Consider the following 16287-nt stretch of genomic DNA (forward strand, 5'->3'; position numbering starts at 1 on the left):
TATCCCAAATTTAAGATGGAATTTTACTCCCTCTTTGCTTGCCTCTCTTTTCTGGCATCTTTAGACACAAAACTTAGACATGGGAAATGTGATGACCTTTATTATGATCACTTACTGCAAATAAGAAAAAATGATGCTTCCGATAAAATCATCAAAGCTTTTGGCTCTGTGAAGGTGCTTATGCCATGTCTCCTAAATGTTTTATTCCTAACCATTAGCTCCCAGAGTGGTGAAATTTGTTACCAGTCTCATCAGTGTGGTCTCTGAGGAAGGAAAAGAAGCTGTATTCAAGTGCACTGTCTCTCCCAGTGATGCCATGGTCATTTGGATCAGGAACGGTGTCAAGATTGAAGCCAGCAAGAAGTATGTGATCTCACAGAAGGACGCCAACCACAGCCTCACCATCACTGACCTGACACTGGAAGATGCAGCTGAAATCTCTGCTAATGCTGAGGGTGTAGAAAGCACAGCCAATCTCAGAGTCCGAGGTAAGAGGTGATCATGCCCCTGTCACTGGTGCTACGACATATGTTGTCATGTAGTCTTCCTTTTGATTATGTTTGTAGGGAAATTCTGCTTTTACATCATGAAATGGGGATGCCCAGAATGCATTTGGACTGGAGATATATGAGCCACTATTTAAATTTTCTCTGAAGGCTTTTTTCTGGATCCTCTGCATTCTTACTAATATTTCTTCTCCTTTGGCAGAGGCCCCGATCTCATTCAAGAAGAAACTGGAGCCCAAAACAGTTGAAGAGAAGGACACAGTGACCTTGGAGGTAGAGCTGACCAAACCTGCAGAGGTGAAGTGGATGAGGAACAACATCGTATTGAAGCCTAGTGAAAAAATAGAGATCAAAGCTGAGGGAACAAAACATATCTTGGTAGTTAAGGACATCTCCTTTGCAGACCGGGGCTTCTACTGCTGTGAGAGTCCTGATGACAAGACCCAAGCTAAGATCAATGTGGAAAGTAAGTTGAATGATCTCCAGTTCTGTAAATACCCTGGACAGGGTTTGGAGGTGGATGCTGGTCTCTTCCATTATCATAACGGCCACTGCCCAAGCCACCTGCCGTGGGGACAGAGGGACACAGCTATGGGTTTGGCCACAAGTCATATGACTGAGAGGAGGTGAAAGCAAGAGCAGAAAACAGAATGGCTGTCTGGTTCCTATTGCCTCCATCTCATCCCACCAGCTCTCAGTCATACTGTTGACCATTAAGCTTCTTAGCGGATTCTCCTCTTTCCTCTGAGTTTTTTCACACTATTCTTTCGTTTGTATGGCTTTTAGAAAACCATTTGCTCTTCAGCCGTGCATTGCCCTAATTCTGCTAAACCACTCTTTCAGAATGTCTTTTTATACTCAGTCAGGGTTAAAAAAACTACAAAATCTTCTATTTGAGGGTGATGCCCTTTCAAGTAAGCTAATGGTGTCCCAGCTTTAACCCTCTACTTCTGTCCTTTTTCCAGCATCCTTTTGTCATGATTGTTACAGGATAGGTGAAGATAGGATAAAAGCACTTGAGGACTGTCTAATTTTGTGTGTAAAGCCCCTGCCACCAATTGGTGCTGTGTAGGTCATACATAATAGGTCAGGAGGACTTGATAACAGATTTCAAGTATATGAAAGGTTGTTATAAAGTGGAAAGGAACAATCTGTTATACATGTGGAAATAATGACAGGAAATAATGGACTTCAATCACAAGAAAGATCCAGGTTACACAATAAAAGAGGTTGTAATAGTTGTATGGTTTAATAGGTTGTCTGGAGAGGTCTTGGAGCCTTCGTCATGGGTTTAAGAAAATGTTAGTGAAATATCTGTCTGCAATGATGTAAAGAGCTGAGTGTATCCAAGAATGGGATGGAAGGGGTAGATGATTTTTCTAGGTCTTTCCAGCGTGATAATCTTGTGGTCTTCTGATGGAATCCAAGAAATCAGAACTTAATGACAGACTGCCTCATACAGAGCAGGGTTTGTCAAATCACATTCATGCACTGCTAAGACAGTTTAATCTTCAAAATCTTCCTGGCTGACAGTTGTCAAAAAACCACTGCTTTAGCATCCATACAGGGATCCATAACATACAGGGCAGTTATCACTTCTGTTGGTGGTTACTCATCTTTATTTCCAAACTGAATGACTCTATTAAAAACCAGACAATAGCAGTGACTAGTAGCTGGTAGATTAGTCTTGGATTCATGAAGCCTCAATATAGCTCATTACTTTCAGCTCCTTTTGTAGCTAACAGAAAGAAGAAACCTCCAGAGAGTGTTTAAAGATCATGCATTGAATTATCTTCTGGAGTGTCTAAGTATTCAAGGAACCGTGGATGACTATGATTCTCATAAATCATGAGGTTTACGGAGTCAGTTAAATCAGGTGAACAGGGTCAGCAGAAGATAAAGAAATACGTCTTTTCCACAGTCACAATGTGTTGAAGAATGCAGGGCAGTTTGCTGCTCCATCCTCTTTCACATGTTGCACTCCCAGGCGTTCTGTTTCAGACGCTGGGTAATACTAACTTTCCTTCCAGCAAGATGTTTCAGCAGTTAGTTGTAGATCCAGTTACACCTGGTTTTAGGCACTCCCTGCTGCTACAGCCAAGTGGTAAAACCGAAAATGATGGAACAGTGTTTATATAGGAAGTAATTGGCTAGTCCTGATAACTGCCAACAGTGTTTTGTGTGAGTTATGAAAGCATAAATGTGTATCTGGTTTTGGTTTATGAACTTCCTATTCTGATGGAGAGAGAGGATTTTGCTGTGAGCTTCCTAGGTACCCAGCTGCATTCTCATCACTTGCGTTTATTGTCACTGTAAAAAGTAGCTCCTCTGTTGATGAACTGAGATGGTTTCATGCAGGGATGGAAACTCATGGACCATGACAAAAAAAGGGAACTGGCTTGCTTTAGCAGGGAATTCTTTTTGCATATGATGAGCCTTAGTTATGAGATGCAGCAGGAAAGTGACCGTATACAAGAATCTCACTAAACTTATTGTATTCTGCACCCGAGTCCTCCAACTGAGGTGGCACCGAACTCTTACTCCGTTTTACGGCAAAAGCAAGACTCTAAAAGTAGAAGTCTAAAATTATGCTTCACTTTTTGGTATTTAAGCAAATAGCCTCTTTTCAGTAGAATGTGTAAGAGCTTACATTGAGGTCAGCAGAAGTTCTTTAAATGCTTGCAGTCTGGGGAACTGAGCTACTATTATTTGAACATCAGCTTTAGGCTAAGAAGCCTGATTTCAGAGTACCTTTTTTTAAAAAAAAAACCACCAAGCTGGACTGATACTGTTTGGCTTGGAATTGCTTTTGGAGCAAGGTAAATAATGAATAGCTATGTGAAAATCTGTTGATTTACTCCAGTATAAAAATTGCTTCATCAAAAGATAAGCATCCGTAATGATCTTAAGATGCCAGGAGATCCTAAAAACAACTGAGCTGCTCAAACCAACAACATATCTGGCTGAGTATCTGTTTTCAGTTGTGACCAAGAGGAGATGTTTGTGGAAGACTTAAATAAGTCAGTCATGAGTAAAGTGATCCTTCCTCTGATTCACCTCTAAGTGTTCAGCAGAGAACAGCATAATTAGGTCAATTAATTATAGCAGAAATTATACTGGGAACATGAGTATGGAATTTCAAATCTCTTGACATAAAATATTGTCTATTAAAATAAATCCTGTAAAAGTTTTACCATCTACTGGTGCTGCTTTATGACAAGACTTTTGGAAAAAGTAGTTTGGGTTTTTTTCCGTGCTATATACAGGGCCAGGAGAGGACCTATTCAGGAGGCCACTTACTGAGTTAGTGCTATTCAATTAGTGCTTTTGCAAGTCCCTTTCGCAATCTCTTTGGAATAACTGCAGTTTGATCCTTGGTCCATTCACCGTTTGAGGGGCTGGAGTGTCTATTAACCAAAGGGAAAGGTTAGATGGTATTAGGTACACTGTGTTCAGTTTAGAGGATAAGATGCCCTGAGGGGATAGGGTCTGGCCACAAAATCTGATCAGAAATCAGGGACTGATGCAGCTTCTAATGAGAAAAGCCAGGAGAGCTGGTGTTTTAGTTTGGGAAGCAAAGAATAAGCTGCTGGAAGTGTCCGTACTTCCATCATTTGCCTGGTGAAGACATGTCCTTGGCACAAATTTGAGCTTAAGTGGCTGTGACCTTGGAGAAGACTATGAGAGAGGAATCAGTGTGGTTTCCTTGAGAGAGGAATTAGACAGCATCTTGCAAAGCATGTGTGTGCTCCTCCCTAAAAATGCTTTGAGGTGTAACAAGCAACGGGGAGGGACACAAAAAGTGCAAGGAGATGACACTGCATGGAGTCTGCTGCCGCCTTCCTGGGAAGAGCAATACTGTGCTTCTACCCAGTTTGTTGATAAAGCCATAGTGGATTCACATCGCCTCCATAGGACCTTTGGAGAAATAGTTTGTTCCCTGTTGTCCCCATGTAGTGTAAGGACAGGTGCCGTCAGGAGATGTTTGAAGCTCAGAGAGGCTGTGGTGTCATCACTCAGGAGCTGGGTCTAGACCATGACCACAGAACAGAGCCCACAGCCCACTTCTGATCATGTTTGGATTCAGATCCTGGCTGAATGGGCATTAACTCTATTAAGCATGCACTAAGAAGGTGAAAATATTCCTAGGAGACCCACGGAGAATCATTTTAGCTACAAAAGAATTATTTTGAATTCAAAACACAGATGCTGTGAGGGATCACCACACTTCACACCATGTCATGGATTAGTTGGTGGGTTTTTTTTCCTTTTACTAAAATCTTTTTCCTCTTCCTACTGTTTCCCTCCCTGCCTTGTTTTATCCTAGTTAAAGAACTGCACAATATTGTCTATTCGTTTATGCTCTATTAGTGATCATTTTTCTCTTGAACCATACCTAAAATATTTTCAGCAACATCTCTTTTGTACAGCACAAGGATGTACAAATTATATCAGAGATATCTTCTTCTAGAGTGTTTCTTCCTGATGGTTATTGGTGACCACCTCACTCAGCACAGGAATGTCTCTAGTCCTCTTTGTGTGTGTGTGCAACTTCAGAGCTTATTTCTTGTCTAGACCGTGAGTGTGGTGGACCTTGATAGCAAAAGGGTCAGTTTGCCCTTTTTCTGCAATGTCTGCTTAACTTGTTTGTCCCAGCTGAAAACATCCATTTTAAGAATAGCAGCCATGTGAGCAGTATAGCCACAGACAAGTTTTATTTCCTGCAAAGGTGGTTGTTTAATTAGCAGATACCAATTAATTGACAGGTACCTGCACGAGAAATGGGGGAAGAACCTGTTTTGGAAGTCCTCAGGCTATTTCACAGCTATCGGTGTGAGATCTCCAACCTGCCTGTGTTTGTTTTCCAGTGAGGCAGATCAAGCTGGTGAAAGGTCTTCAGCACTTGGAAGTCTCTGAGAAAGGGACTGTGACCTTTGAGGTGGAAGTGTCACATGAGGATGTGGAAGGGACCTGGCAGAAGGATGGTGTTCGGTTGAACCCTGCACTGAATATCAGTATTGGTGTCCTGGGGAAGAAACATTCACTGACTCTTTCTTCGGTGACCCTTGAAGATGCAGGACTCATCTCCTTCAAAGCAGAAGGCATTTTTTCATCAGGGAGGCTCACTGTGTCAGGTACACAGACCTGAAAATCTCAGGCCCTGGTTGGTGTGGGACATGGCTGTCTTCTGACCTAGAGAGCAGGCTTCTAAGAGGGCAATAAGCTGTCCTTGTAACTGCAAGGGATGTTAAGCAGTAGACTATCATCAGTAAAGTATCCTTCTAATGTCAATAAGAGTATTGTAACATCATTGTCCTCAAAACAACTTATGATAATGTGCTCCAAACAATGTGGTTTTGTTCTCATAAGTTTTATTAAACATGGAAGCTAGGCTCTGCTTATCCATCATGGCTTGTGCCAGATGATCCTGGTGACCTAATTCCCCACTAACTGGACTTCCTCTTTTTTTGCAGAATTGCCTGCGAGAATCAGCAAACCTTTGGTAGACATCAGTGTAACTCATAAGGACAAAGTCACATTTGAGTGTGAGCTGTCCAAGCCCAACGGAGATGTTAAGTGGTTCAAGGTACAGCACTTAATGGATAGTGGTATTTTAATTTCAAACTTCTCTGGAAGGGAATGGGAGCCTTTAATTTTGCTTCCAGGGGATGGGAGTCTGCACTTTTGCTATACAGCTCTTAGCACTGCTTTCTTGTCCTTACGTTCATTTACTTGCCCAGTTCATCACTGTTATTTATTTACTGGGTGTGTTTACTGGGTTGAAAGTTAATATTTTCTATTCTTACAGTCTTGAGCTTCATGCCTAGCAGTTCTCCCTCAGGATTTATAGCCTCATTGGGAACTGTGGTTTAAGGTGAAGCCTCCATTCACTTTACACCCGACACTCATTTTGGGGATCACCTCAGGCATTTCATGTACCTTCCTTTGGGCTCAGCTGATACTTCCTTTAAATGGGGATAACAGAATTTCTTCAGTATAATGTCTGAAGGTGCTTATTGCCGAACTTGTACAGTGCCTTAAGCCTTCAAATAGGTGTCTAAAGTCAACCAAAAGTTATGCATGTTCTTCAGTCATTCCTACTTCATGAAAACTTTGCACCATACTTAAGTTTCAGCATATGTTCCCGTAAGCACAATTCCAATGAAATAGGTGAATTAAGCACAGATCTGAATGTTTGTGTTGCTCAGTGCAGACATAGAAGAGTTGATGGTGATCTGGTTTGGCTTTTTCTCTTCTAGGATGGGAAGGAGCTCCGACAAAGTAAAAAAGTGGGGATTATTTCCCAGGGAACTAAGAGAAGCCTTATTATTCACAAGTGTGAATATGAAGACCAGGGAACCTATATGTGTGAAGTAGCTGAAGAGAAGACATCTGCTACACTAAAGGTTCATGGTATGTTTCACTGAAGTAGGAAATTACATCTACTGCAGTGGTTTTGGCTACACAGCAAGAAATGCTTTGTGGACAGTTTGGGTATCTCACAATTACTCATTTTGGTTAACTTTCTCACCTTAGTGAGAAAGTGCTGGCAGAGCTGTCCAGTGCTTCCTCTATCCTTAGAGGAGTATTTTTGGAAGAGGTGCTAACTTAGTTTTTCCATTTATCGTAAGTGATTTCTCTTCTCTGGAATTTGAATGTCATTTCTAGATTGGCAAGTTAGCAAATATCAGATAGCCTGGCACAGAGCAGGTTTATAATGGCTGGTACTGACATGGTTTGGTTTAGATTCTGCCATTGTCACAGGGGGACTTTGCCTGAATAGAGACTGGGCAAAACTTGGGTATGATCTCAAGAAATGCACTACTTTTTATATGGTAAATCCTAAGGAAAGGTTCATGATTTCTAACTCTGCATCTCCTCTTTATGCTTAAGACAGTTTTTCTCTTTGTGTGTTGCACTGTGCAACTGGTCAAGCATCAAACATATTTTGTCACCAGGCTCTGAAGCACCAGAGAGAAACTAGTGCTAAAGGCCAGATACTGGACAGACAGGTCTGCTGCACCCTGCAGATGTTGTTTTTCAGAGGGACATCTGAAGACAGACCAGCTCTTATTGCTTACTAGATGCTGTCCTCGTGTGGCCACTTGGGTTTAGCAACATCTTCATGAACATCTGTCCTGTTCCCCTGCTCTGTTGGACTCCCCTTTTTCTCCCTGATGTTGTGATTGGGAATGGTTGCTATTTGAAATCTGGCTGGTTTTCATTTGAACTCTGCTCCTGAGACTAATCTGAGGTGTGTCAAGGCCTTGCCTTTCAAAAGGAAATGGCTACAACAGCATGGAAATATGGGCCAGTTCTTACATAAATTAGTGCAAAGCTGCAGAGTTAAAGAGGATTTTACTGAGTTCAGGGGACTCTGAAGAAAAGGTATCTCCTTGTTAAAACATGTGGCAGAGATTGTAGGCTTCTGTTTAGTTTTCCTTGGTAGATTTTCTTATTTAATATGCTTAACTTCTTTTAAAACCTGTATGAAGTTCTGGCATCCATAAAATCCTCTTGCAGTGAGCTCTGCTATAGCTTGTAATTTTACCTGTAGGTTCAAGCAAAAAAATGTATTTACTGTGCTGACAAAAGAAATTAGGGAGGGAGGCTGATCTAGAAAAAAACCACAATCCCTGTTTTTTTTCCATGCAAGTATGCAGAAGGTAAACATACCACACTCAGTTATGGAGAAACCCCAAATAAATATTTGTCTCTATGATTTCACAGCCCGAAATATCAAGATTGTTAAACCACTGGAAGATGTGGAAGTGAATGAATTCGAGAGCGCATCTTTCGTCTGTGAGATTTCACATGATGAGGTCCAAACCCAATGGTACAAAAATGACAACAAGCTGAAGGCTGCTGACAATATTAGAATGCGTCAGGATGGTAAGATGAAAAAGCAGGATCTCATTCTTGAATGGGGATGGGTTGGAGTAAGTGCTGGTATGGGAGAGTAGGCAGAGAGATCTGATCTCCAAAACCAAGTTAAGAAGGTTCGGCAGAGAGTTCCCCTTTTGTTCTGTGGCTGCAGGTGGGCTGGGACAGTGACACGGTGGCAACTTTAATAAGGCAAATTTGGCATCATCCTACCGCCCCATGCTGCCAGCAGTGGGGTAGGAATTTCTATCATCTGGCAGTGGGTGGGATCCTTCTGTTTCAAGTACTGTCCTGATGGTGGTGAGGGCCACATCGTACCAGTTCTCAGAGGGGCTGAAGTTGGGTTGTCCTTCGATGCAGGGATGTAGACATAGTGGAATGGTCGGACTTGCTGCCGTGAGAGCAGGTGGTGATGCTGAAACCAGATAGGTGATGCTCAACCTGGCAAAGTACCTTGGAGAGTGAAGCTGTTTGCTATGTCTGGTTGTGTGTTTCTTCTCAGGAAAGACTTACTCACTGACTTACACATGCGTCCAAGTCAAAGATGCAGCAGAAATCAAATTTGTAGCAGAAAAGGCAGAATCTCGTGCTCAGCTTACAGTAAAAGGTAATTATACCTTTCATGCTAGTACTGCTTAAGCTCTCTTGTGTCACAAACCAACCAACTTCCCTCACTTTTAAAGTGAAGAAGGTTAAAAAACATCTAGAGCTTTCGGGGAAAGCAAAAGCTCCTACCTATTTTACTGCATGTTAAATATCAGCCTGGGAATTTACTTTTGCTAAGTAACACAGTTTATTTTGTCAGGAAGTTGGTTTTGTACCCAAGATGTTAAAAGTCATGTTTGAACTCCAAAGGACAAAGAGCTGTAGCTTGGCTTTCTCCTGTATTTCCTCTTTCTGGTGTATTTTTAAAAAGAATACAGCATTTTTTTTAATTTTTTTTATTATTTTTATTTTTGGTGTTAAACAGTGTGATAGAGACAGAGAGAAGGAAGATATTTGAATTAAAACTCTGAGGAGCTCATGAAATCTAAGAGCAGTCCTTGGCATAACACTGCTGTGTAGTGTTGAGTAAATTACCTATAATCTCTGTAGTTCAGTCACTCAAGTTGTAAAATATGGCTAAAAATTTTTCCTGTGTACTTGCTGTGTGTTAGTTGAGTGCTTAGCACAATGAGGATGCCTGTCATCATCCAGATAACTGAGTATAAAAGAAATACAGCTAATGAGCTTTTGATTGGCACCTTTCATGGAAACTGTACTGTTTATTCCATCTTTTTTTACTTCTTTCAGAGTTGCCTGTAAAAATTGTGAAGCCTTTGAGAGATAAGATTGTTCTTGAAAAACATCGGGGATTCCTGGAGTGCCAGGTGTCTCGTGCCAATGCTAAAGTTCGATGGTACAAAAAGGACGTTGAAATTCACCCTAGTGACAAATACGAAATTGTGAGCAATGATGTCTATCGGAAACTCATCATCAACAATGCAGATTATGAAGATGAGGACATATACACTTGTGATGCCTTTGATGACAAAAGCAGTGCTAATTTCTTTGTTGAAGGTAGTAAACATTTTTTCCCCTCTGGGATGCACTGGAAGGAGGATTGGCTGATTAAAAAAGCTCTTGTCATTTACTTTGAAAAAACAATAACACTTTAAAAGTATTTTAATTTGATGTTGATTTATTCTGAAGTCCAGTGATGTTGAATCCTTTTAGAATTATAAATCAAGAACATCCAGGAAAATTAATATATGTATAGTTTCCTAAGGAAAGTGATGAAATTCCTGTTCCAGAGAAGTTTATCAAATGTATTGGAGAAAGTTTGTTGTAGAAAAGGTGCAGTAGCTTGGCAAAACCTTTTCTACTATTAACACTTGCATTCCAATGAACCTTCTTTCCTATTTTATAGTGCTAAGTGTTTGATAAAAGATAGGAAGGTGGCATTAGAAATAGGACTGGGAATCAGGAGGTCGAGATTCTCTCGAGGCAGTGTCACAGTCTCAATGTCTGACCTATGCCCAACAATATATATTTGTTTTTTTATTAAAAAGGCTGTTTTAAGGCCTTTCAAGCTAGTAAGTGCAGTATTCAAATGCAGAAAAGATGGCATGAGTGTGTGGGCTGATAATGGAAGAGTTCCTTCCTGACTCATAAAACCCTGCTTTCTCATTCCATCCAGAGCAAGCCATTAATATTGTAAAGGAGTTGTGTGATGAGGATGTGACTGAGCCTGAAGAAGCCAAGTTTGAATGCGAGATATCCATTCCATCTGTGAAACCCCCTAAATGGTCTCTGCGTGGAGAAGTTTTACAGTCAGGCAGAAACATTATCATGCATCAAGGAGGCACCATCCACAAGCTGACAATACTGAAAACAAGTACTGATATGACAGGTGTCATTCAGTTCTCCATTGGAAAATCAAAATCTACAGCAAACCTGCTTGTCAGAGGTAATGTCATATACCCTGGCTTGAATTAGATCGTGAAAAATGCTCCTTCTCATAGTCCCTGCAAAATAATTTTTCATACATACTGTCTAATGTGCAGGCTGTACTGGGTGATGTCTTCCAGGTTGTGTACCTGGAAGATCTGCTTAGTTCCTAATTACAAATTGTTGGGGGCGATGTTAGATGCACTCAATGAAACAACTTCTTAGGAAGGGATCTCATTAAATGACTTAAGTGTGGCTGGTATTCAAATCTATTAAGTTAGGATTAGTTTTTGGTTTATTTTTTGCTTCTTGACTTTACCAAAGAGGACAAAATAGATGAAATTTGCCAGGGGAGTTTATTTCTGAACTAGACAAGTTTGATAGCTTATTTATTTAATCCACTTTGTCATTGACTTGATCTGAGACAAAGCTTCAGGGCTTTTTATCTTCCACTGTCACCATAGTAAAAATCTCCAATCACATCCTGAAGTCCTTGTTTTGTCTTTAATTTGCTCTTACTTGAATAAAAGCCTCAATAAGAGAGCAATTCAGTAAGCACTGAACAGAACTGGACCATGCATTTGGTAGTTAATATACAGTATTATCTTATAGAAACCAGCATTTTCTGTGGATCATCATGCCATTTTAACTTCAAAGCCCATCAGCTCTGTAAGAGAAACTTGTAGTACAATCTGACCAGTTCACAAAGCAGTTGTGAATGACTAATTGGCATGAAATACAGATTAGAAACTTTTCTTCAGATTGATCCTTTCTTCTTTCCCAACCCTGCTTTGCAGATTACCACATCCAGATCACTAGGAAGATGGAGGACAAGACAGCTCTGGAGCGCCATTCAGTTATCCTGTCTTGCGACTTCAGGCCTTCTCCAAAGGTTGTGAAATGGTTCAAGGGCCACGAGCCCATCGAGCCCTCTGAGAAGTACAAAATCAAGCGGGAGGAATATTCAGCAGAGCTCAGGATTTTGAAGGTGAAGCCTGAAGATGCTGGTGTGTACAAGTGCAGGGCTGGAAGTGCAGAGACTGAAGCCACACTCACTGTTGAAGGTATGAGTGGCTTGCAGCAGGGGGGGCTTGCCTGTTGCATGTCTTTGTGGTTCAGTATTTCACTCTAGGTTTCTCTTCTTGAGTAGAGGTAGATTCCCACAGTTATCTTCTGCTTATTTTATATATATCTGCAGTATCACAAGAGTACTGACTGTATTATGCACTTTGCTGATTTTCCTGCACTTGCCATGAGGTAGGCAATGCAGGCAGAAGTGCACCATCTGGGTAAGGCAGAAATTCATGCATCTTTGTCAAGGCACATTGTTTTTCATTTTTTCCAAGGAACTAGAACTGTGGTAATTAAACCTAGAAAAGTCCTTTATGTTAAACTGCTACAGGCCTCTGATTCTGGTGATCTTGGTTGTGGTTTTCATTTCCTGACCACTGTGTCAGCTTTTATAGCTGCTATATGCTTGTTATTCATAATGATGTTCTACCTCATCTGGGTATGGAACTATTTTTAGCCAGTTCTTCACCTCTGGTGAAACTGTGAGAAAAGATGTTCACAGTGTCACTTTCAGCAAGACTTGGAGGTAAGCAATGGAGTCATTTCCGGAAGCCCAGAGAGCAGCTCTTGGTAACAGTTTGGCGTTGCAGAGGTTCATTCAAAAGACAAAATTATTTAATACTCTTAAACCCTCCTCTGGGTTTAAGTCCTTGAGAAACAGCATTTCAGGAGTGGGGTAGCTGCAAAAAGAAACCTCTGGGCAAAGACTTAGAAAGAAAAGAATTAAATTCATGTTGCTCCCTAAACCTGAGCGAGTTGCTTAATCTCTTACTCTTTGTAGCCAAAACCATTGTCTTCATTTTTATCTCTGTGTCACAGCTTCCCTGGAAGTGAGTTGGGGACAATTTAGTTATAATGTGTTGTGTTTGTGCAGTGACTAGGACACAGGGATGAGTAAATCATCTAATAAACTCTAAACACTATGAAATCTGTTTGTGGTAACAATGCTGATTTATGGTAACAGTGGTGATGGTGCACCTTGGTTTCCTACAGCCCGCAATGTAGAAGTACGCAAACACTTGCAGGACGTGGAAATTGAAGAAGAGAGCTCCGCTGTCTTCTCCTGTGAGCTCTCCCATGATGATGAGGATGTGGAATGGTTCCTCAACGGCACCCTCCTTTACACCAATAATTTCAATGACATCAAGAACATTGGCAATTGCTACATGCTGACAATGAAGCAGGTCAAGCCTGAGGATGCTGGCACAGTGACAATGAAGTCAGACAAAGTGACAGAGAGCGTGCATCTGAAGGTGATAGGTGGGTTGTGATTACACTCCTCCTGAGTGTGCATAAGAGATGTAAAGGAGACATTATTTTCCATATCCATGCAGCAAACCTGCTCATAAGCTTCACCTCTCTGAGGCTAAGCAGTAGGTGTATAGGGGCTTTCTTCCGGCATAAGTTTCTACTGTAGCTGATGATTTTTCTAAGGAAGATTGTTTTGGTATTCTGACAACAATTTCCATAGATGTTTATAATCTTTTTACTAATCAGGATAGTCTCAAGAGCAATTTCCTTTACTTGTTTGTATCTTCAACAGTGTATAGTCTATAAACTGTTCTAAAGATTTTCGACTGCAGGAACCTGAGCTTCACTGTATCTCTAAGGGTAGGGCACACCTTTAGTTAATCATTTCTGGAGCTGGACTCAAACAGCAAAGACAATGCAGTTTGCTGCTGTCCTTCATATGTCTTGAAGTTCTGTCATACAACTGAGTAGCTGTGGTTTAACATGTTCTGCACTCTCAGCAAGTTTGCAGATGACACCAAGCTGAGTGTTGTCGTTGACACACCTGAGGGTGCTTGGAGAATCATCTGTCTCATTTCCTTTGCATTTTTCCTCCTGATCATGACTAATTTGTTCTTCCCAGACTATCTGAATAATTTAACTCTTTTACTCTATCCACTCAGTCTGAAGGATTTCCTCTTCCTTTTTTTTTTTTTATATCTGGTCAAAAATTCCCCCCTTATAAATATCTTCTGTGTCAAATATATTTTAGACAATGGGAATCAATAAATCAAAGGGGCAAGAGCAAAAATGTCCATGAGAACAAGGACAGTGTGCAGCATATCTTTTAATTGCTGTTCCTACTTCACGAATCCTTCATTGTTAAAGGACAGTGCCAGCTCTCTGACTTTAAAAGACCTACATCTCAATTACTTCCCTTCACACATATTTCCTGTAACCACCTGACCCCTTTCCATATGCAGACTGCTGCAAGGAGAAGGGATGTTCCCAGAGAACACCTGCTCCTTCACGATGCAGACAAAGACTTCCTTAAATGTAGTCTGTCTTGTCGAGTGGCTATTTCATAGAAGCTGCCCTTCTGGCATTTGCTAGGCTGTACATGCTACCTCCAATCCCCATTCCCTGTGATAGAATCTCCTGTGCCTGACAGATGTCCAATACAGAGAAAAAAAGAGTTATTGCAGTCTCATAGGTGCACAGCCAAAAGAGGGACCATGATTACAGCACTGAATATCACTGCCCATGATACGCAATATGGGCTGCCTCTCTCTTTTCTTGCATCCTCCCATTAATAAATTCTGATTTCCCCAAAACTCCACCAGCCATGAGGTGTGAGACTGCTTTAGGTTCTGCATTGCTATCAGCAGCATTGCCAACGGTTTACAAAAGCTCTCTTTAAATATTTAGTATCAACTGAAAGTATCTTCATTTAAATATCCTGGTTATTCTGTTTTGTCCATTAACCTTCAGAGAAGCCTGCTGTCTTCATGAAGTCATTGGACGATGTTTTTGGTGAAGAGCGAGGCATGATTAAACTGGAATGTGAAGTCTCTAAAGAGAAGGTCAAACCTGTTTGGAAGAAGGATGGTGTGAAGCTCACCTCTGATAACAAGTATGAGCAGATACAGTCTGGGAAGACCCTGTGCCTCCTTATCCATGACCTTGAAAAGACAGACGCAGGTTTATACACCTGTGATATTGGCACTGATGTTGCCAAGTCAAAGGTCAGCGTTCAGGGTAAGTATTGTAGATGATGGCCAGTCAAGGGGTGCTGCAAATATGGGTGGGCTTGGTCACTTGGTTTCACACCTATTCCTCCATGAGCCCTACGTAACACAGTGGTGTCTGAATAATCCCTGTTACTCTTTGATGGCAGTAGATATGGTGTTTCAGTGAAAATCACTTGTCAATAATGTACTGTTTCCTTCTTGAACATTCCTAAGGTGCAGAAATCCTCCCAGAAGATTAATTTCTAAACCAAACAAACAAAACAAAAAACCAAACAAAACTTCAAACAAACAAAAAATAAACCGCCCCCCCCCCCCCCCCAACCCCAAACAAACCACAAGCAGCTTGTGTTTCACATTTTAAGCTATTAATTCAGGCACCGTTGTGGGAACACAAAAGTAGAACAACGTTGTCTATTGAAGAACCCAGCAGTTCAGCCTGTCGCCTAATCCTTGTGGCTGCTTGAAGGGAAGGGAATTGTTCATGGCTTTCAAATTTATACCGATAATGTGACAAATTTTGAATTTGTCAGATTTGAGCACAAGGAGGGGTACGGTGGTAACAAGTTAACAAATACAAACGTCCCATTTCTTGTATCAGCATGGAGAAAAACCTCACACAATATCCCGAAGGTTTTCTCTTGGACAGCTTTTCTCCCTTCTAGCTTATTGAATATTGAGTTTCTCCACTGAGTGAGCTGTCCTTCATGCAGTCCTTCCAGAGCAAAGCCAAGAGATTCACATGTCCCCTTTTCTATAGCTTTGTGGTGACTGAGTGAATAATGTCTGAGAAATCATTCCCATGTCAAATACATCTGTAAGGAACGCAATGATGTCTTGCCAATCTAGTAGATAAACCAGTCTGATGAGTTAAAATGTCGATACTACTACTCATGTCAATCATAAGTCTTTTCTCCTTGTATTAACCTACATTTTGTTTTCCAGAACTGAACATTGGCATCACCAAACGGCTGAAGAACACTGAAATCCAGGAGGGAGAAGATTGCACTTTTGAATGTGTTCTGTCCCATGAAAGCATTGATGACTTCAACTGGACACTGAATGGGAACAAAGTGGAAAGTGAAGGGCGATTTAAAGCTTCTAACATGGGTCGAAAATACACACTCAGTATCAAAAGTGTGATTCTTGATGATGCAGGGGAAGTCATTTTTACTGCCCGTGGTCTAACCTCCAAGGCTTCTCTGGTTGTGAAAGGTAATGAGATCAGAAAGGTTCTGGGGTTTGATTTCTTGGGTGTCTTTTCATAAGGTATGTCAGTAAACCATAAAGGCAAACTCTTGTTATGATTAAAGTGAATAGCAGCCTTCTCTGTGAGCCTTGAAGCACTGAGATTTTTTTTTTTTTTTCTTTCAGCCAAGTGCAAGGCTGAAAGCTTTTATAGATATTTGAGAACTGCG

The 16287-nt window shown here is 41.1% G+C and overlaps 1 protein-coding gene across 1 annotated transcript in view; it reads left to right on the top strand.

Annotated features, from left to right (window-relative positions):
• Positions 1 to 16287, top strand: part of OBSCN (obscurin, cytoskeletal calmodulin and titin-interacting RhoGEF) — a 183000-nt gene that overhangs the window by 48608 nt on the left and 118105 nt on the right. The window contains 13 exon segments of the mRNA XM_030482854.1: positions 219 to 488; positions 709 to 972; positions 5375 to 5641; positions 5981 to 6093; positions 6767 to 6920; positions 8238 to 8399; positions 8893 to 8997; positions 9684 to 9950; positions 10570 to 10839; positions 11618 to 11884; positions 12885 to 13151; positions 14613 to 14879; positions 15815 to 16084. Of these exon segments, the coding sequence (XP_030338714.1) occupies positions 219 to 488; positions 709 to 972; positions 5375 to 5641; positions 5981 to 6093; positions 6767 to 6920; positions 8238 to 8399; positions 8893 to 8997; positions 9684 to 9950; positions 10570 to 10839; positions 11618 to 11884; positions 12885 to 13151; positions 14613 to 14879; positions 15815 to 16084 (2943 nt within the window).

This window comes from Strigops habroptila, chromosome 1, assembly GCF_004027225.2.
Source record: "Strigops habroptila isolate Jane chromosome 1, bStrHab1.2.pri, whole genome shotgun sequence".
In the NCBI taxonomy this organism is placed as follows: domain Eukaryota; kingdom Metazoa; phylum Chordata; class Aves; order Psittaciformes; family Psittacidae; genus Strigops; species Strigops habroptila.